Here is a 21740-nt window from a genome sequence, read left to right on the forward strand (position 1 = left end):
CCCACCTCAAACTTCAGAAGGGACTATGAACTGGTCACATGCACAAAGAACACTCTTGGAAGAGCTGAAAAAGGAAACAGAAGAAAAACTGGCCAATGATTTTAAAAGTATGAAAAAAGAATTCACTGAAGAGAACAGCTCTTTAAAAAGGAAAGGACAAATGGAAAAGGAAGCACAAAACTTAACTGGGAAAACTGGACAAATGGAAAAGGAAGTACAAAAACTAACTAGAGAAAATAATTCCTTAAAAGGAATAATTGGACAGATGGAAAAGGAGAAGCAAAAGTTAACTGAAGAAAACAATTTGATAAAAGTTAGAATTGGGCAAGTAGAAGCTAATGACTCTATGAGACATCAAGAATCAGTCAAACACAATCTAAAGAATGAAAAGATAGAAGAAAATGTAAAATATCTAATTGGAAAAACAACTGACCTGGAAAATAGATCTAGGAGAGAAAATCTAAGAATTATTGGCCTACCAGAAAGCCATGATGAAAAAAAAGAGCCTGGACAACATCTTCCAAGAATTCATCAAGGAAAACTGCCCAGAAGTCCTAGATCCAGAGGGCAAAGTAGTCATCAAAAGAATCCACTTCCCAAAAGGGATCCCAAACTAAAACCACCAAGAAATATCATTGCCAAATTCCAGAACTATCAAGTGAAGGAGAAAATACTACAGGCAGCCAGAAAGAAACTATTCAAATATCAAGGAGCTACAGTCAGGATCACACAGGACCTTGCAGCTCCTACATTAAAAGACTGAAGGAATTGGAATACAATATTCCATAAGGCAAAGGAGCTGGGACTACAGCCAAGGATAAATTACCCAACAAAGTTGAGTATAACATTTCAGGCAAAGAAATGGGCATTCAATGAAACAAGGGATTTCCAGACTTTGCAGATAAAAAGGCCAGAATTTATAGAAAATTCGATCTTCAAAAGTAGATCTCAAGAGAAGCATAAAAAGGTAAACAGGGGAAAAGTAAAACATGTCACTCAAAATGGGTAAACTGTTTACTTCCCTATAAGGGAAGATGATACTTGTTAATTTTGAGAATTGTATATATATTATGAAATATAAAAGGGATATACATAGATAGAGTGAACGGGTATAAAATAAATGTGATAATTAAAATGTGATTTAAGGGTGCAAAGGGACTGTAAAAGGAGATGTGAAAAGGAGGAGGCAGAGAATGGTAAACTACATTGCAGGAAGAGGCACAAAATTATATTCTAGTAGAGGGAATGGGGAGGGAGCTGAGCATTGTTTGAGAGATAAACTCAACTGATTTGGTTTAAGGAGGGAACAACAAACTTAAGTAAATAAATCTAACTAACTCTATAGGCATTAGGAGGGGAGAGGGGAAAGAAAAGAGAGGGGAGGCTAAGAGAGAAGGAAGAAGTAGTAAGGGTAAAGGGGAGTAAAAGGGAGGGGGGCTGAAAGAAGGAAGGTTAGACTGCCAGAGTTGGTGCTCAAAAATTAAAACTCTATTGTGGAGGAGAAGGGAGAACTAAAAACACTAATGGTGGGAAAGAGGATGGAGGGAAAGACATAGATAGTGGTCATAACTGTGAATGTGAATGGGATGAACTCTCCCATAAAACGAAGACGGACAGCAGAAAGGATTAAAAACCAAAATCCAACATTATGTTGTTTACAAGAAACACATTTGAAACAGGGGTATACACACAAGGTAAAAGTAAAAGGTTGGAGCAGAACATACTGTGCTTCAGCTGATGTAAGAAAAGCAGGGGTAGCAATCCTAATCTCAGACAAAGCAAAAGAAGAAATAGATCTAATCAAAAGAGATAAGGAAGAAAAGTATATCCTGCTAAAAGGCATCATAGACAATGAAGCAATATCATTACCAAACATATATGTTCCAAGTGGTAGAGCATCCAAATTCTTAGAGGAGAGGTTGGGGGAGTGGAAGGAAGAAACAGACGCAAAACTACACTAGTGAGGGACCTCAATCACCCCCTCTCTGAACTTGATAAATCTAACCTTAAAATAAACAAGAAAGAAGTAAAGGAGGTGAATAAAACACTGGATAAGGTGGATATGATAGATCTCAGGAGAAAACTGAATGGGGATAGAAAGGAATATACCTTTTTCTCAGCACTACATGGCACATATACAAAAACTGACCATGTACTAGGGCATAAAAACCTCACAATTCAGTGCAGAAAGGCAGAGATAGTCAATGCATCCTTCTCAGATCATAATGCAATAAAAATTATATGTAATAAAAGGCTATGGAAAGATAAATCAAAAATTAATTGGAAACTAAATAATCTAATCCTAAAAAAGGAGTGCGTTAAACAACAAATCATAGAAACAATCAACAACTTCATTCAAGAGAATGACAATGAGACAACCTGCCAAATCTTATGTGATACTGCAAAAGCAGTTCTTAGGGGAAGATTTTTATCTTTGAAAGCCTACATGAATAAAACAGAGAAAGAGGAGATCAATGATTTGGGCATGCAACTGAAAAAGCTAGAAAAAGAACAAATTAAAAATCTCCAAGTAAATGCCAAATTAGAAATACTGAAGACCAAAGGAGAGATTAATAAAATTGAAATTAAGAAAACTATTGAACTAATAAATAAAACTAAGAGTTGACTTTATGAAAAAAAAAACATGAAATTGGTAAACCTTTGGTCAATTTGATTAAAAAAAAAAGAAAACCAAATTACCAATATCAAAAACGAAAAAGGTGAACTCACCTCCAATGAGAAGGAAATTAAAACAATAATTAGAAATTACTTTGCCCAACTTTATACCCATAAATTTGACAATCTAAATAAGATGGATGATAGTTTTAAAAAATATAAATTACCCAGATTAACAAAAGAGGAAGTTGGATACTTAAATAATCCATCTCAGAAAAAGAAACTGAACAAGTCATCAATGAACTCCCTAGGAAAAAAATCTCCAGGGTCAGATGGATTTACAAGTGAATTCTATCAAACATTTAAAGAACAGTTAATTCTAATACTATATAGATTATTTGGGAAAACTGGGGAAGAAGGAGTCCTCTCAAATTCTTTTTATGATACAAATAGGGTTTTGATACCTAAACCAGGAAGAGCCAAAACAGAGAAAGAAAATCACAGACCAATTTCTCTAATGAATATATATGCAAAAATTTTAAATAAGATTTTAGCAAAAAAGAATACAGCAACTTATCACGAGAACAATATATTATGATCAGATAGAATTTATACCAGGAATACATGGCTGGTTGAATATTAGGAAAACTATTAGCATTATTGATCATATCAACAACAAAACTAACAGAAACCACATGATTATCTCAACAGAGGCAGAAAAAGTTTCTGACAAAATACAACACACATTCCTATTAAAAACAATGGAGAGCATAGGAATAAATGGAACTTTCCATAAAATAATAAGCAATATCTACTTAAAATCTTCAGCAAGCATTATATGCAACGGAGATAAGCCAGATGCATTTCCAGTAAGATCAGGGGTGAAAAAAGGATGTCCATTATTACCACTATTATTCAATATGGTACTAGAAATGTTAGCTGGAGCAATAAGAGAAGAAAAAGAAATTGAAGGAATTAGAATAGGCAAAGGAGAAACTAAGTTATCACTCTTTGCAGATGATATGATGATATACTTAGAGAATCCCAGACATTCAAGTAAAAAAACTACTTGAAATAATAAACAACTTTGGCAAAGTTGCAGGTTACAAAAAAAAAAAACAAAAACCAGATTGGGTAAACAATATATAGAAGTAAACAAACCCAGTAACCTAGTATTTGATAAATTGAAAGACCCCAGCTACCGAGGCAAGGATTCACTACTTATTTAACAAAGCCATCCAGTAGAAACCAGGCTTAGATAAACACAAGACACTATACGCTAAAATAAGCTCTAAATGGATTCCAGATATAAAAGTCAAGCTGTAGACAAATTAGAACCAGGTAAAAAATTACCTCTCAGATCTATAGATAGGGAAAGAGTTCACCAAACAAGTGACAGAGCAGATCAAAGATGATAAATTAACAATTTGATTACATAAATTTAATTCTGCACAAACCAACCCAATGAAGCTATGTTTAAAAAGGAAACAATTAATTGGAGGGGGAAATCTTTATAGCAAGGCTCTCTGATAAACATGTCATTTCCAAGAAACATAAGGAACTGATTCAAGGCATAAAAATTAAGAGTCATTCCTCCAAGTGATAAATGGTCAAAAGATATGATGCGGCAATTCTTAAGGAAAGGAGCCTAAGCAATCTAAAGACATATGAAAAAATGTTCAAATCACTATCAGAGAAATGCAAAACGAACTCTGAAATTCCACTTCACACCCATCAGATTGGCAAAGCTGACCCCTCCCCCCCCAAAATGACAAACGTTGCACGAGTTTTGGGAAAATAGGCATATTTATATACTGTTGGTGGAACTCAGAACTGGTCCAAGCATTCTGGAAAGCAACTTGGAACTATGATCAAAAAGTTACTGAACTACAAACCCTTTGATTAAGTGATACCATTACTAGGTCTATATACCAGACAGATCAAAGAACTGGGAAAAGGTCCTGTATGTGCAAAAATATTCAAGAGCAGCTCTTTTTTGTAGTGGCAAAGAATTAGAAACTAAGAGGGTGCCCATCAGCTGGGAGATGGTTGAGCAAATTGTGGCATATTAATGTTATGGAATACTGTTATACTGTAAGATATAAAGAAAGAAACAGTTTCAGGATGGATGAATGGATAGACAGATAAGAAGAACTTATTAAATTAAATTAAATTCTTACTCTGGGCTAGGCATTGTGCTAAGTGCTGGAAACACAAAAACAAACAGAAAGACAGTCCTAATCATCAAGGAGCTTGTATTCAAATGAGGGGGAAGACAAGATCTAAGATGGAGTAGAAAAAGTAAGTGGAAAAATAGTCCAGAGTCTTATGGGCTGAGTGAGATCTGAAGTAAGCATATCTAGTGAAGGTATTTTGTCAAATGGAGGTTCTGAGGAAGAATCCACTAAATGGAGTAAGCAGCCGTAGGTGTAGAATTCTTGCCAAAATGAGGTCACTGGGACTGAAGTCACGAGAGTCATGAGATGAGCTAGGTATGATGTGAAATGAAGTGAACATCAATTGAACATGCAACCAGGTCCCTATGAAAAATGAATCCCCTGAAGTAGTCACATTATTCAAATTTGCACTTCATATTTCCACAGGGGTAGAAAAAATTACCACATTTTGTATAATTATTACTTTAGATAGTATGAATTTGAATATATGGGACCTCAAGAAATTGATTATTCACCATTTTCGGGCCTTAACAATTCTGAATAATGCAATGATCAACTATGATTGCAGAGTGCTGATAATGAAGAATGCTACTACTCATTTTATAAGAGGGATAAGATGGACTAATGCATTTTTGGACATGGCCAATACAGCAATTTGTTTTATCTGACTATAATTACATGTTGTAAGGGTTTTACATTTCTTTTTAATCTCAGGAGTGGAAATAAAAAATAAATTCAATGAATAAAGGTAAATTCAACATATTACTTTTAAAGTTGTCCTGCTTGTCCGTGTTTCCTTCAACTTTTAACTTTTACTTAGTTAACTAACTAGTTAATTCTCAGGTTTGTTTTTTGAACTAGTAACTTACTGCAGATTTATTATCTTTGGAATGTACTGGCTTCTTGCAGTATGCCTGTTTGCTTTTCTGAAGGTAACGCTTCCAAAAATTATGTAATACTTCATCCTAAAGAGAAAAAAAATAGTTCAATTTATGACAGATATGCTTTTATGTCCACATTAGGACAATATCATATTCTTATATAATACTCTTCTGTTTTTCAAAAAAAGTTATTAACAGTGCTAGGCACATATTGATTACTCAGAAACTATAAGATTATAGATTTATAGCTGGAAGAAACTATAAAGGTCACTGAGTCCAAATCCTTCATTTAAAAGATGAGTTAATGGAGTAAGAAGTAACTTGCTCAGATTAATCCAGCTAAATGTTTGAGGCAGGATCTGAAACCAGGTCTAACTGGAATCTAAATTCAGCACTCTCTCTACACTACAGGCTATTATTAATTGATTTTACCATGAGGTATGTGTCCCCATGTGAATTATAAATAAAGAAATTACTTCCAGAGTCATCCTAGCCCTAACGAAATGTATTAATCACGCTAGAATATGTTGCATCACTGCCAGTCAGAATGAAAATACACAGCAATTATGCAAAATATTCTTTTACTACAGCGTCACTGCAGTAGAGAAAAACTATGTTTATAGTATCTGAAGGTAATTAGTTCTTCTGTCTAAACTTTTTTCTTCTGTTGTGATCTAACAACATAACATTAATTATGTTATGTAGGGAGGTCTCTAGTAGTTCAAAGATTTAAATAAAAGTCCTTTAAAATTTTACTTCCATAAAATGTATTAAAAGAACAGACTAGTATCTATTTACTCAACAAACGTTCAAGACATTCTTTGATGAGATTTCTCCTTGCTTATCATTATCAAAGACAAGTTTGTTTTTTAGCAAGCTCCTCTACAGAGTTTTCCTTGACCATTACAGCCCATACGGATCTTTCTTAATTTCTTTTGCAGTCACTTTTAAAATACTTGACTATATACTATCTTACTCACTATCATTTCATGTGTACTTATTCTCTCACTAATACTGTAGATTCCTTTTTTGGCCCATAGCACTAAGTAGTGCAAGGCATATAGATTGAATACCTGTTGAGTGAAAGACTACAAGTTAATGTAACTACTCCAAATACTGAAAATTAGAGAATATGAAATTTAAGTAAAGGTGAAGCATATTATATATCACTCCAAGGAAAAAGTACAGTTTGCTAGAAAGAGCATTCAAGTGACGAGAAAAACAGTTCTGCAGTAGTCCTAGATCTTTAGTTCCACTTTGAATACTATTGTCCCAGAAACAATAAGTTATCATACCCATTCTACTGCACTTACCTTTAACTTGGAGCACACTCCTAAAGATAGCAGAGCCTCAGCTTGTTGATAAAGTATATACTGAAAACCTTCACAGACATACCACTCCCAGCCTTTCTCTACATGGCAAAGAACATATTTCAATTATTTATATTCTTAACCTAATGGTTAGCATTTGTCAAAGAAGCAGTTCTACCACTATTATTGTACAATTAAAAAAAATTGTGGGTCATTCTTTTCAAACCTATTTCCTTCATACCTCAGAATATAGGTCTTATTCTTTCAAGTCAACATTTGCTTCCTTTCTATCAAGTATGCATACAAAATAGCAATTAACCTTTTAAAAATCAGTTTTATAATGATCGCTTTAATACTGTGTCAACAGGAAAATGTTTTTTCCTTAAAAGTGGTCTGTAATTTTTTTGTATTCTATTATGAAATACACCAGAGACAAAGAATTTTATTTTTTGCATAAAATTAAAGTTAATGAAAAATTCATACTTGAATGGATGAATGTCATGTAAAAATTTAATATAAAGCACCCAACCCATTTCGATAATTATCTGTTGAATTAGAAAACAGTGTGGAGTCTGTCCTTCTGTCTGCCAAGAATCACATGTGAGGCCGTGTCCACCATTAGACCCGTCAGGCTCCCTTCTCGCCTCGCCTCATGCCCATGCCCCGAGGAGCAGCAACCCCTGACCTACTCCAGGCCGGCCAGGATGGGAGTGCAGGTGGAAACCATCTCCCCCGGAGACGGGTGCACCTTCCCCAAGTGTGGCCAGACCTGCATGGTGCTCTACATAGGGATGCTTGAAGATGGAAAAAAGTCTGATTCGTCCTGTGACAGAAATATGCTCTTCAAGTTTGTGATGGGCAAGCAAGAAGTGATTCAAGGATGGGAAGAAGGAGTTGCCCAGATGAGTGTGGGCCAGAGAGCAAAAATGACCATCTCTCCAGACTATACTTATGGTTCCACTGGTCACCCAGGCATCGTTCCACCAAATGCTACTCTCATCTTTGATGTGGAACTTATAAAATTGGAATGACAGGAATGGTTTCTTCCCCTAGCTCCCTGTTTCTTGAATTGGACACATGGAGGAATCCAGAGTCTCTGCTTCAAGAAGAAGAATGCACATGAATTTGTATGGAGCTTTTCCCTGATATTCCACTACATTCACTGTACAGACATATACTCCAATTGAATGTGTTATCACTTGGCTTTGCTTCCAACTCTTCCTTCTCGTACATGTGTTGTCTCTAAACTATACACTATACACCTCAACTTGTCAAGTCATTCATCTTTTTGTTTTTGGGGTATAGATTTACGATTAGGTGTATGATCAAGCATTAACAGCACACAAATGGGTTAACCTTAGAATAGGAATTATTCGGACAGAGAAAATCTTTGTTCCTTTTATTTACTACAGATGAGTATTACCTCTTTTTATTAGCATTGATGCTTCAATACATCAAGGATCTTAATTTCACCACCTCTCCAATGCAGATTGCAACTCTTTTCATAACTTACTAAATGGTCTTAGAGAATTTTTGAAACTGAAAAAGTGATCCATCTATGGCAAAAGGGGGGATCAGATTCAGAATTAAACCAGGTTGGTCCTCAGGCAAAAGACTTGGGCCCATCACTTGAAATCCTTCAGTTTGATAAAACCAGACCCACTATAGCTTATGAACCAATGACATAGCCTTTGAGAAAAAAAAGGATTATGTGCATGACAGCAGTCATGAGAGAAGGTCTTTAGTGGAAAAACATGAATTCCTTAATTTCACAATGTGGATAATGAAGCTCAAAATACTACCATTAAAAATTCACTAACAGACTAACTGTGGAAAAGTACTATAGATAGTAGGTATTTTTAATAAATATTTGCTGAATTGAACTAACGAACTTTTAAAAAAGCATATAAGCGTAAACACATGGATTCTTAGTTTGACTAATAAAACTGTCATCTGGTAGATGTTCGGCTCTAATAAGTAGATATGAATAATTTGACTGGTATGGGTGTTTCTTGGATAATAACTGACATTTATAGAACATTTTAAAGTTTGCAAAGTACTTAAAATACACGATTTAGTTTAAGCCTCCTAAGAACCCTGTGAGATAGATTTCTTTAGGTATTATTATTTCCATTTTACAAACGAGAAGATTGAAGCTCAGTGAGATCAAGTTGGAATAAAAAGTTTAAAAGTGTCAGATGCAAAATTTGAGCCTATGGCTTCTGGACTCCCACATCCAACATTCATGTTATACTATCTTAAGAGTGTGTTCTCCTAAATATTGTAAATATCTCTCTAAAATCTCATATTTAGAGTATTAATTTGCATTATGAATAATTTACAATATCTAAATTAATGAAATTTTAATAAAGCTATAATTACTACTCTACTCACACAAAATAAAATACATATATTCTCTTATATCCAAATTCACAGAGATAGCATAGATACTATTTAATCTTTACTCTACCCATGGTATATATCCTCTCTAGAATATTCCTGACAAGTAGTCATCCACTCTCTGACTGAACAATACCAGAAATTGTTAACTCACTAACTTTGTAAAGGAACTCATTTATTTTTCAGATAGCATTGTTAAAAAATTCTTTCTTATACAATATATCAAAATATTGACAACAGTTGTTTTTGTGGTAACCAAGAACTAAAAACAAAGTGGATGCTGAATTTGGAAAATGAGTAAATAAACTGAGTATACAAGTGTAATTAAATATTACTGTGTAGCAATAAGACATGACAGAAACAAGGAATTCAACAAAAAGTGGAAGTACTTGTATGAAGTGACACAGTAAAATAAGAACCACGAGCACAACACAAAATAACTACAATGATGTAAATGAAAAGAGTAGCTCAATAAACCAAAATTGTCTCACAAAACACAATGAAATTTATCTCTCCCTTCCAAACAGAGAAGTCAGGTGAGTATAAGGGAAGAAAAAAATTATACTGTCAAACACTAGTTTTGTATTGGCTGTTTCTGCTTAATATTTTTTTGATTGATGATATTATGAGGGAAATATGTACAGAAATGATTGTGATATAAAAACTAAAGGCAGCACTGGAGCTGGATTCAGGAAGACCTGAATTCAAATCCAGCCTCAGATACTTACTAGCTGTATAATCCTGGGTGAGTCATTTCACCTCTGTCTACCTCAATTTCCTCATTCATAAAATGAAGATAGTAATGGTAGCACCTACCTCCTAGGGTTATTGTGGACAAAATGAGATAATATTTGTAAAGCATTTTGCAAACCTTAAAATATTATATAAATGCTTATTACTGTTGTTGTTAAAATATGACATAGCGGATAGAGAAATAGCCTCAGAGCCAGGAAGACCTCAGTTAAATTTCCACATCTAAACATATATGAGTTGTGTGACTAGGGGGTAAGTCACTTAAATTCTCAGTGCCCTATGCAACTTTTCAAAGACTATATGTTGCCAAGAAGGAAGTTTCTTCACCTAAGGGGTTCACAATACTAATGAAATTGTAGAAAGAATCTGGTATTTAAACCATTGTCCTAGAAATGTAGTTAAGTGAAAACTGTTGTTTGCCCTTGCTTTCCAAAAGGACCAATGACATCAAGCCTAATTTCTTTCCTTGTTCGAGAAGTGGATTTAAACGAGGCAGAGTTGCACAAAGTTCTCTCTCTCTGTCTCTATCTCATTGGAAATCCAGTGGCAAGACAAGAGTCAAGACGACAAAGGATGGTTGAGCATGCAGTGGACAGACCTTGGCATCTTTGATATCTGACCAAGCTCTCGGCACTCCACACTGCCTGCTTTGGCCATCTTCATGGTAGCTGGAACAAACTGTTCTCATATGCCTATTCTGCCAGGAGGAACTCTTCACATGCTTGGGGTAGACATCTCCCTTACTCACTGATGGATCTGAGACCTATCTATTACCTTCAATCTAGTTTAGCTCATCTGCCAAGATGGTTTACCAGGGTGAGGTCACTGCAAATGCTCTTGTAACCAGAGATGAGAGAGCCAGATGAACACCAAAGGTGGATGAGCAGCCCTGAAAAGGGCTCCAGAAGTCCTCACACCAGAGGTGCAAGTTCTCTTGCATACCGCATACACCTCTAAATGAAAACTAAAAAGATGACTTGGTGTGTGTGTGTGTGTGTGTGTGTGTGTGTGTGTGTGTGTGTGTGTGTGTGTGTACATAAATATATATATATACATAGACACATATGTTTATAAAGAGTGCTGATGAGTATATCAAGAGTATACATACCATGTTTCCTTTTTTTTTTAAGTCCTCTGTTGATGGCTTGGACCTTTGTGTTAGGTGTAAAGTCCACAACATTTTCAACCTCCTTGCACCTCTGAGAAAAGTAGATACAGACCATTAAAAAAATGGAAACTGATATTTAACCTTATAAGAATATATGATTTTGTCAGACTGTTCATTAGGACATTTCACCCTATCACCCAAACAAATGGCAAATGATGGAGAGCCTGAATATCTAAACAGGTCCGGGTTAGGACCAGCTTGATACATGTTGGAGCCAGCAGAAGTTGTTTTTACAATGTCTTTATAATTAAATTCATTTTTTTTAAGTGTGAGAAGGTTGTTATGGAAGAACAGTAGCCCTGGGTGAAAACAAATGGTCAAAAAGACCATGGTTTCCTATAGCTAACGTTTTTTGGAGTATATATAGTGGGATAAGAAGAAAACTTCCAAGCTGCATGCGGGGTTAGTGTGATGAATGTTTAGGGAACTTGATACCGATGATAAAAATGTTCCTAGGATACCTGCAAGATCTAGTAAATGACTTCCTCCATTGAGCTTTCATCATCAAGTAAACTAGGTGCTTGCAGGAGAAACTTAAAGAGTAAGCTAATAAATAATTAAAATTAATAAAAATAGTCATTGCTAATGAAGGTATAGGCTAAGGTGGGAGGTTTTGTTACTTGCAGAATTCCATAGACTGGGAGAGGATTTGCTCTTGCAAATTCAGCTGAAGAATGTGGAGAGATGGTGGCATGAGAGGACATGAGAGGACACCCAGATATGCCACATCCACATCCAGAAGCAGTTCCTGCCAAGATAACTGCTTGAACCCCACCTCTATTCCAGTAAAACCTTGAAAGATAAAGAAATCCAATGGGGAAATACAGTAACTGACAGCTTCCAGGGCAGAACTGCATAAAAAGTCAACCAGAATCCAAAGTGCAATAGGAAAGGAGGCTTTCAAGCAAAATAAGCTTCAGTAGGACCCAAAATGGAATACATGTAGCCTACAAAACTCCAGGGGCAGAAAGATCTAAGAGTAGGAGCCTGGAATAACTAGCAAAGTGATGCTCAGCATAGTGACTGAGGGCTCAGACCAAGGCAAACAAGGTCCAGGGGCTCTGAAGTCCCTAACACTCTGTCCTGAAACACCAGATATGGCCCTGAAGAAACAGTACTCTGAAATTCAAAGATCTACTGGAGAGAGGGATCAACTCAAGACATTACAAGAACCCAGAGGGTCCAGAATGAAACCAAACAAGGCCTACTACTCTACCCAAAAATACAGCAGCGGACTGAGCCTGACCTTTGAGCAAAGATCTGATTTGCTTGAACAAGTATTTTATATAATAGATGCCAACCAATAACAAAAATCATTGCAAATCTAATGCACTGCAAACAGTAAGCTGTCTTAAAGGGGGAAAAAATGGATACTTCAAAGACTACATGAATACTTAGAAAAAAAATTAGTAAAAGATAAAAAGCAAAATGAAAGCCCTAGAAAAAAAGAATTTAAAAGAGAGTAAGTCAATGGTTGTTGTCCTTCACCTTCAAAGAGGACCAAAATGACATCACCATGATAAAGGGAAATTTCAGTGTGTCCAACTGTGACTGATCAGACCAATACAAGTTCGGAATGCTCTACCACAGGTTGGGCACAGATAGTCTGTGTGAATATTTGGGGCGGACATCCCAAATTTGCACATCCTGCGTTTACTTTCTGCTGTCTCAATTCTGCTTTGCTCAAAGAGCGCAGCACCCTTTCTGATATGGGCACGCCATGCTGAGCATCCTGTGCCAGTGTCTCCCATGTTGCACAGTCAAATTTAAGGTTCTTGAGAGAGACTTTGAGAGTGCCTTTGTATCGTTTCTTCTGGCCACGATGTGATCGCCTGTCCCATGCAAGTTCTGCATAAAATAGTCTTTTTGGCAAATGTACATTTTGCATTCGAACAACGTGACCAGCCCATTGGAGTTGCACTCTCTGAGGCATAGTTTGAATACTGGCAGTTCACCTCAAGCAAAGACTTCAGTGTCTGGTACCTTATCCTGCCAGGTGATCCTCAGAATCTTCCTAAGATAGTTCAAATGGAAATGATTCAGTTTCTTGGCATGGCGCTGGTAGACTGTCCATCTTTAACAAGCATAGAACAATGAGGTCAGCACAATGGCTCTGTAGACCTTCAGTTTGGCAGTCAGTTTAATACCTCTTCTCTCCTAAACTTTTCCTCAGAGCCTCCCAAACACCGAGCTGGCAACGTGTGCATCAACCTCATTGTCAATGTGTACATCCCTGGAAAGTACACTACAAAGGTAAGTAAACTTATCCACAGCATTCAAAACTTCTCCATTTGTTGTAATTGATGGTTCCACATATTGATGATGTGGTGGTGGCTGATGGAGCACCTGTGTTTTCTTGGTGTTAATTATTAGGCCAAAATTAGCCCAGGCAGCAGAGAATTGATCCATACTTTGTCACATCTCAGCTTCAGAGGCTGCAATCATCTGCAAACAGAAAATCATGCACCAACCCTCCCTCCACTTTAGTCTTGGCTTGTAGTCTTTTGAAATTGAAGAACTTGCCATCAGTACAGTAGTTGACCTTGATGCCATGTTTATCCTCACTGAAAGCATTCGTCAACATGGCTGAAAACATCATACTAAAAAGCACGGGAGCAAGCACACAGCTCTGTTTCATTCCACTGGTGACTGAGAAGGCACGAGAGTATTGTCTATTATCCAGAACCTGGGTAAACATGCCATCATGAAATTGATGTACAATATTGATGAACTTCTCCAGGCAACCAAATTTTGACATAATTTTCCATGAGTCCTCATGACTAACAGTGTCAAAGGCCTTGGTCAGATCTACAAACGTTGTGTACAGACCTCTATTCTTCTCCTGGCATTTCTCCTAGTTGTTGGGCAACAAACACAGTATCGACTGTTCCTCGGCCCTTTCTGAAGACACACTGGCTCTCAGGTATATGCCCATCTTCCAGGTGAAGGATCAGCCTATTAAGGAGGACTCTAGCAAGAATTCTGCCAGCAATGACTAAGAGAGAGATTCCCCTATGATTGTCACAGGACAATCTATTCCCTTTACCCTTACAGAGATGACAATGGAGGCATCCTTGAACTCCTGGGGGATAACCTCCTCTTGCCATATAACCTGTAAAATTTCAGTCAGCTTTTATACGAAAAATGGTCCCCCTACTTTGTAAATCTCAGCTGGAATACAATCAGCACCAGATGCTTTGCCATATGAAAGGAGCCTAATGGCCCTCAAAATCTCTTCTTCAGTTGGAAGTTCAGCTAAGGAGGGATTGACTTCAACCTGAGGTAAACAGTCAATGGGCTCAGCATTGATTGATGATGGTCTATTGAGAACACTATGGAAGTGTTCAGTCCATCTCTCTAGGATCATGCCCTTATCAGTAATCAATGTGGCTCCATCTGCACTGAGTAGTTCTGATGCACCACAGGTTTTTGGTCCATAAATAGCTTTCAGGGAATTATAAAAGTGCTTTGGATTGTTACTATCAGCATAAAACTGAATTTCATCTGTTTTCTTACTAAGCCAGGAATCCTGCATCTCTCTAAGCTTTGCTTGTACTTTGCTTCTGATGGAATTAAATGCTGCCTTCTAAGAGGTGAATGAACTATCCTGCTGGTAAATCCTGTGGAGTTCTCATTTTTCATTTAGCAGCTTCTGAATTTCCCCATCATTTTCATCAAACCAGTCTTGGCGTTTCGAGTGTTCTGACCCAGGTGAGCAAATGCAGTGCTGTACACCAAATCTCTGAAAGCTGTCCACTCCTTTTCTGCTCCACTGCTGCCAACTCTGTGTTGGCTCACCTTTCCATCCAAGTCAGCAGCAAACTGTTCAAGCTCAGAGAAGAGTTCTAATTTGTTGACAGTAATTCTTCTGGTAGTCATTTTGCCTTGGGAGTGGTGCTTTAGATGAATGCAAATATTTAGCTTGAAAGGATAAGTCTATAATCAGTCCAGCACTCTGCACCACACATTGCCTTTGTTACTCTCACATCTTGTCTTTCTCTTCTTCTTACAAGCACTAGTCTATTAGATGCCAGTGTTTGCTGCAAGGGTGCATCCGTGAAGTTTTATTACATTGAGGTAAACGGAAGACAGTATTGGTGATGAGAAGGTCATGCAATGCACAAGTCTTCAGCAGTAAATGACCACTGCTGTTGTTGTTTCCAACTCCATTCCTCCCTAGGACTCCCTGCCAAGCCTGGTAGTCTGAACCTACTCTAGCACTGAAGTCGCCCAGAATTATAAGCTTGTCCTCTTCTGGCACACTGACCATAAGGGTCTCTAGGTCTTCATAAAATTTTTCTTTGACTTCATCATAGTTTGTCACGGTGGGAGCACAGGCACTGATGTTGGTGGCATGGCGCTTTCCTGTGAGTGGCAATTGCACTGTCATGAGTCTGTCATTCATTCCTTTTGGCAGGCTGATTACACTAGTTTTGATTGCAAAACCCATGCCAGCTTCACTGCAGTCACTCCAGAAAAATGTGTATCCAGTTCCAACTTTAGTAAGCTGGCCTTCATTTGCCAACCTTATTTCATTCAGGGCTCCTATTTGGATGTGATAATCTGTTGAGTTCTCTTGCAACAAGAGCAGTTCTTTCGGGTCTGCTGGATTTTGCGTTGTCCATTAGCATGTGCATGTTCCATGTGCTGATGGTGAGTGGAATCATCTTTGCAGATGTTTCATACATTTTGTACATTTTTTTGTTTCAACTGCACAGTGAGATTCCTTGCCTGTTGCATAATCAGGCCAGGGTTGGGTAAGCAGACAATGTTTAGGGTACCCTTCCTAGCCCCCTTCTTCACACCAGGAGGTGGCCAGTGCAATCCTTAAAAGGCTGCTCAGACCCACTGCCGAGTCCCACTGCTGCTTCCAGTGAGAAACGACCCTACGGCCTGGGCCTCTTGTGTGCAGGCTTGTGACTACAGCTCCCAGTGTATCCACACCTGCTGTTTCATCACTTGCCTGTCACCACAGGACTTTGAGGTATAATAATGAAATGATATCTTTTGATTCATCCATAAATTAGATTTAAGTAAGGCAGAGTTGCACAAAGTCATTGGCCTCACTCTCTCCTCCAGAATCATCATAGTCCAGTGGCAGGACAGAGTCAAGACAGCTGGCGATGGCTCAGGATGCAGTGGACGACCTTGGAGTCTTCAGTGTCTAACCAAGCTCTAAACACTCCACATTGCCTGCTTCATCTGCCTTCATGGCCGTTGGAACAAATTATTCTCATCCACCCATTCCACCAGAGGAAGTCTTCACATGCTTGGGGCAGACATCCCCGTAACTCACCAATGGGTTTGAGAACCCTTGGTTACCCTCAACCTGGTTTGGCCCATCTGCCAAAATGGTTTACTGGGATGTGGTTGCTGCGCTTGCTGCAGCTTCTTGGAGCCATAGGTGAGAGTTAGTTGGAACAGGTGGACACCAAAGGTGGAAAGAGCCCAGAAAAGGGCCTGGCAGCCGTCACAAAGGTACTGGTCCTCGCTGAATATACCCTACACACCTAAAAAAAAAGAGTAAGTACTTAAAAGAGAAAATAGTAAATCTCACCCAAGAAACAGACTCTCTGAAAATCAGAATAGACCAAACAGAAATCAATGATTCCATAAGATGGCAAGAAATACTAGGACCAAACCAAGAGATAGAAAAAACAGATTAAGGTATCTGATAGAAAAAGCAACTGACCTTTATAACAAGCCAAAGAGAGAGAATTTAGGAATCAATGGTGCCACGTGATTAAAAATGCCTGGACACTAATATTTTAAGAAATTATAAATGAAAATTGTCCAGATCTGTTAGACTCAGAAGGCAAAGACATATAATCCAATAATCATCTCCTGAAAGGAACCCTAAAAGGGGAAGTCCCCAGAAAATCATAACCAAAAATCAGAAATTCTATATCAAAGAAAAGAGTACTGTGAAGATCCACAAAGAAGTTCAACTACCAAAAAACTACAATCAGGACCACACAAGACCTGAGTGGTTCCCAGAAGAGGCCTTGGAATACAATTCTAAGATTGCAACCAAAAATTACTTACCCTGCAAAAGTGGATATAATCCAATTTTAAGCAAGAGGATTTTCAAGTACTTTTGATGAAAAGGTCAAAGTAAGTAGGAGCTTTGAAATAGAAACTCAAGAGAAAAACCTGGCAAAAGTAAATCTGTGTAATTAAAAGAAAGCTGCAAGATGATCAGGACTAACATTTGAATAGGGGAAGAAGAAAAAACAGAAATTCTGGATACTCAAGTTCTGGGGATGTTGTTCAGGGGATTTTAAAAGGGAAAGAGAAGGTGGTAGATAACAGAGGAAAAAGGGGGTAGAATTCATTATTTCTCAAAATCAAGTGTAGTAGAAAAAGAATATATAAACATGAAAGAAGGGCAGTAATAGGCATCATATAAACCTCTCCTTATCTGAAACAGACAGAGAAGGGTGGAACATACACACACACACACAAACACACACATACAATTTGATGTAGAAATACATCAAACTCATCAAGGAAAGAAATGGGGCAGCAAATGATTAATAAGGACCATAATATTAGAAAGGATATATATCAGATAGGAGTATAACATCAGAAAGGAAAAGTCATGAGCAAACCATCCTCCTGATCCTGAAGGAGGGATACAAAGAGGGAAAAGAAAAAGAAAGGAAAACATCTAGAAACTAAAGATGTGCCTTAAATTGCCTCTTAAGCAGCTGGAAAATGGCTAAACAAACTGTGGCATATGAATGTAATGGAATATTCTAAGTCATCAAAAATGACAAAAGAGATGATTTCAGAGAATACCGGATAGTATGAGCTGAGGAAAAGTGAAGAAGAACCAAGAAAAAAATTTATTAAATAATAACATAGAAAAGAAAAATAATTTTGAAAGACAAGAACTACAACCAATGCAATGATGAAACATGACTCTAGAGGATCTATGATGAAACATGTTACCATGAACATGAGGTCCTGAGACATTCATTTTTGGACATGGCTAGAGTGTGGATTCATTTTGCTTAACGATGTTTATTTTCTTTTTTTTTTTAAATTATTTTTTAATGTTTAACAATCACTGCCATACAATTGAGATTTTATCCCCCCCACACCTACCCCCCACTACCCCCCTCCCTCCCCATGACTGCATACAGTTCTGTATAGGTTCTACATATACTTTCCTATTGAGTACATTTTCACTATAGTCATGCTATGTAGTCAGACTAAAATAAATGGAAGAAATCATATAACAAATCAAAACATGATACACAAAAACATACACATACACAAACATGATCTGCTACATTCTGTGAATGAATTCCATATTTCTTTCTCTGAGTGTGGAAGGCATTTTGCCTTACAGAACCACCATTGGGGTTTTTTTTTTTTTTTAAGAAGTTCTTGCGTTATTACAAAATTCCAAGTCTACCAGAAAAAACTCTCACACACTGTGGTCGTTGCTGTGCATAAAGTTCTCCTGGTTCTGCTCCTTTCACTCAGCATCAGGTCATATAAGTCCTTCCAGGCCTCTCTGAAGTCTTCTTGTTCATCATTTCTTATGGCACAATGGTACTCCATTACATTCATATACCATAATTTATTCAGCCATTCCCCAATTGATGGACATCCCCTTGACTTCCAGTTTTTGGCAACTACAAAGAGTGCTGCTATAAATATTTTTGTACATGTGGGACCCTTTCCCATTTTTATGATCTCTTGGGGATACAGTCCTAGTAGCGATATTGCTGGGTCAAAGGGTATGCACATTTTTGTAGCCCTTTGGGCATAGTTCCAAATTGCTCTCCAGAATGGTTGGATGAGCTCCCAGCTCCACCAACAATGAATTAGTGTTCCAACTCTCCCGCATCCTCTCCAGCATTTATCATTTTCTTGTTCTGTCATGTTTGCTAATCTTATAGGTGTGATGTGGTACCTCAGAGTTGTTTTGATTTGCATCTCTCTAATCAACAGTGATTTAGAGCATTTTTTCATATGATTATAGATATCTTTAATTTCTTCTTCCAAAAATTGCCTGTTCATGTCCTTTGACCATTTATCAATTGGGGAATGACTTGTATGATTATACATTTGAGTCAGTTCTTTATATATTCTAGAAATGAGGCCTTTATCCCCGAGCTTAGTTGTAAAAATTCTTTCCCAATTTACTACATCCCTCCGGATTTTGGTTCCATTGGGTTTGGTTGTGCAAAAACTTCTCAGTTTAATGTAATCAAAATTATCCATTTTGCATTTCATAATGCTTTCTATCTCTTCTTTAGTAAAAAATTCTTCCCTTCTCCATAAATCTGATAAATACACTATTCCTTGCTTCTCCAGTTTATTCATGGTATCAATCTTTATACCTAAATCATGTACCCATTTGGACTTTATTCTTGTGTGCGGTGTCAGGTATGGGTCTATGCCTAATTTCCGCCACACTGTTATCCAGTTTTCCCAGCAATTTTTGTCAAACAGTGAGTTCTTATCCCAGAAGCTGGGGTCCTTGGGCTTATCAAACAGAAGGTTGCTATATTCCTTGCCTACTGCGTCTTGAGTGCCAAGTCTATTCCACTTGTCTACCTCTCTGTTTCTTAGCCAATACCAAGTGGTTTTGATAACTGCTACTTTATAGTACAATTTGAGGTCTGGTAGTGCTAGGCCACCTTCCCAAGCATTTCTTTTCATTAGTCCCTTTGATATTCTGGACCTTTTGTTTTTCCAAATGAATTTTGATATTATTTTATCCAGCTCTAGAAAATAATTGTCTGATAGTTTAATTGGTATGGCACTAAATAAGTAAATTAATTTAGGTAGAACTGTCATTTTTATTATATTAGCACGGCCTACCCATGAGCAACGAATGTTTTTCCACTTACTTAAATCTGACTTTATTTGTGCAAAAAGTGTCTTGTAATTGTGTTCATAAATTCCCTGGGTTTGTTTTGGCAGGTAAACTCCTAAGTATTTTATACTGTCTACCCTAGCTTTAAATGGGATTTCTCTTTCTATCTCTTGCTGCTGGACTTTGTTGCTAATATATAGGAATGCAGAAGATTTGTATGGGTTTATTTTGTAACCTGCAACTTTGCCAAAGTTGTTTATTATTTCAAGTAATTTTTTACTTGAATCTCTGGGATTCTCTAAGTAAATCATCATATCATCTGCAAAGAGTGATAACTTAGTTTCTTCTTTGGCTATTCTTATTCCTTCAATATCTTTATCTTGTCTAATTGCTACAGCTAACATTTCTAGTACCATATTGAATAATAGTGGTGATAATGGACATCCTTGTTTCACCCCTGATCTTACTGGGAATGCATCTAGCTTATCCCCATTGCATATAATGCTTGCTGAAGGTTTTAGATAGATACTGCTTATTATTTCATGGAAAGTTCCCTTTATTCCTATGTTCTCCAGTGTTTTTAGTAGGAATGGGTGTTGTATTTTGTCAAAAGCTTTTTCTGCATCTATTGAGATAATCATGTGGTTTTTGTTAGCTTTGTTGTTGATGTGATCGATAATGATAATAGTTTTCCTAATATTGAACCAGCCCTGTAATCCTGGTATGAATCCTACCTGATCATAATGTATTAATCTCGTGATAAGATGCTGTATTCGTTTTGCTAAAATCTTATTTAAAATTTTTGCATCTATATTCATTAGGGAAATTGGTCTATAATTTTCTTTCTCTGTTTTGTCTCTTCCTGGTTTGGGTATCAAAACCATATTTGTATCATAGAAAGAATCTGGGAGGACTCCTTCTTCCCCAATTTTCAAAAATAGTCTATATAGTATTGGAATTAACCGTTCTTTATATGTTTGATAGAATTCACTTGTGAATCCATCTGGCCCTGGAGATTTTTTCCTAGGGAGTTCATTGATGGCTTGTTCAATTTCTTTTTCTGAGATGGGGTTGTTTAGGTATTCAACTTCCTCTTCTGTTAATCTGGGCAATTTGTATTTTTTAAAATATTCATCCATCTCGTTTAGATTATTGAATTTGTGGGCAGAAAGTTGGGCAAAGTAGTTTCTAATTATTGTTTTAATTTCCTCCTCATTGGAGGTGAGTTCACCCCTTTCATTTTTAATATTAGTAATTTGATTTTCTTCTTTCTTTTTTTTAATCAGATTGACCAAAGGTTTATCAATTTTATTAGTTTTTTCATAAAACCAACTATTGGTTTTATTTATCAATTCAATAGTTTTCTTAATTTCAATTTTATTAATCTCTCCTTTGGTTTTCAGTATTTCTAATTTGGTATTTACTTGGGGATTTTCAATTTGTTCTTTTTCTAGCTTTTTCAACTGCAAGCCCAAGTCATTGATCTCCTCTTTCTCTATTTTATTTATGTAAGCACTCAAAGACATAAAACTTCCCCTAATAACTGCTTTTGCAGTATCCCATAAGATTTGGTATGTTGTCTCACTATTGTCATTCTCT

At 36.9% G+C, this 21740-nt stretch overlaps 1 protein-coding gene and 1 pseudogene across 3 annotated transcripts in view; one reads left to right on the forward strand and one right to left on the reverse strand.

The window, feature by feature from the left end:
* TAF1B (TATA-box binding protein associated factor, RNA polymerase I subunit B) overlaps positions 1 to 21740 on the reverse strand; it is a 109279-nt gene that overhangs the window by 73048 nt on the left and 14491 nt on the right. Inside the window, exons 3-5 of one of the 3 annotated variants that reach the window (XM_072634243.1) lie at positions 11246 to 11336; positions 6988 to 7085; positions 5663 to 5758 (exon numbers count right to left, since the gene is read on the reverse strand). The exons of 1 other annotated variant lie outside the window; for it this stretch is intronic. In XM_072634243.1, the coding sequence (XP_072490344.1) occupies positions 5663 to 5758; positions 6988 to 7085; positions 11246 to 11336 (285 nt within the window). The remainder of the gene's footprint in view (positions 1 to 5662; positions 5759 to 6987; positions 7086 to 11245; positions 11337 to 21740) is intronic. One more of the 3 variants, XM_072634244.1, reaches the window with a different exon arrangement.
* On the forward strand, positions 7674 to 8187 carry LOC140520352 (peptidyl-prolyl cis-trans isomerase FKBP1A pseudogene; annotated as a pseudogene).

The sequence above is a fragment of the Notamacropus eugenii genome, chromosome 1, assembly GCF_028372415.1.
Source record: "Notamacropus eugenii isolate mMacEug1 chromosome 1, mMacEug1.pri_v2, whole genome shotgun sequence".
Lineage (NCBI taxonomy): Eukaryota > Metazoa > Chordata > Mammalia > Diprotodontia > Macropodidae > Notamacropus > Notamacropus eugenii.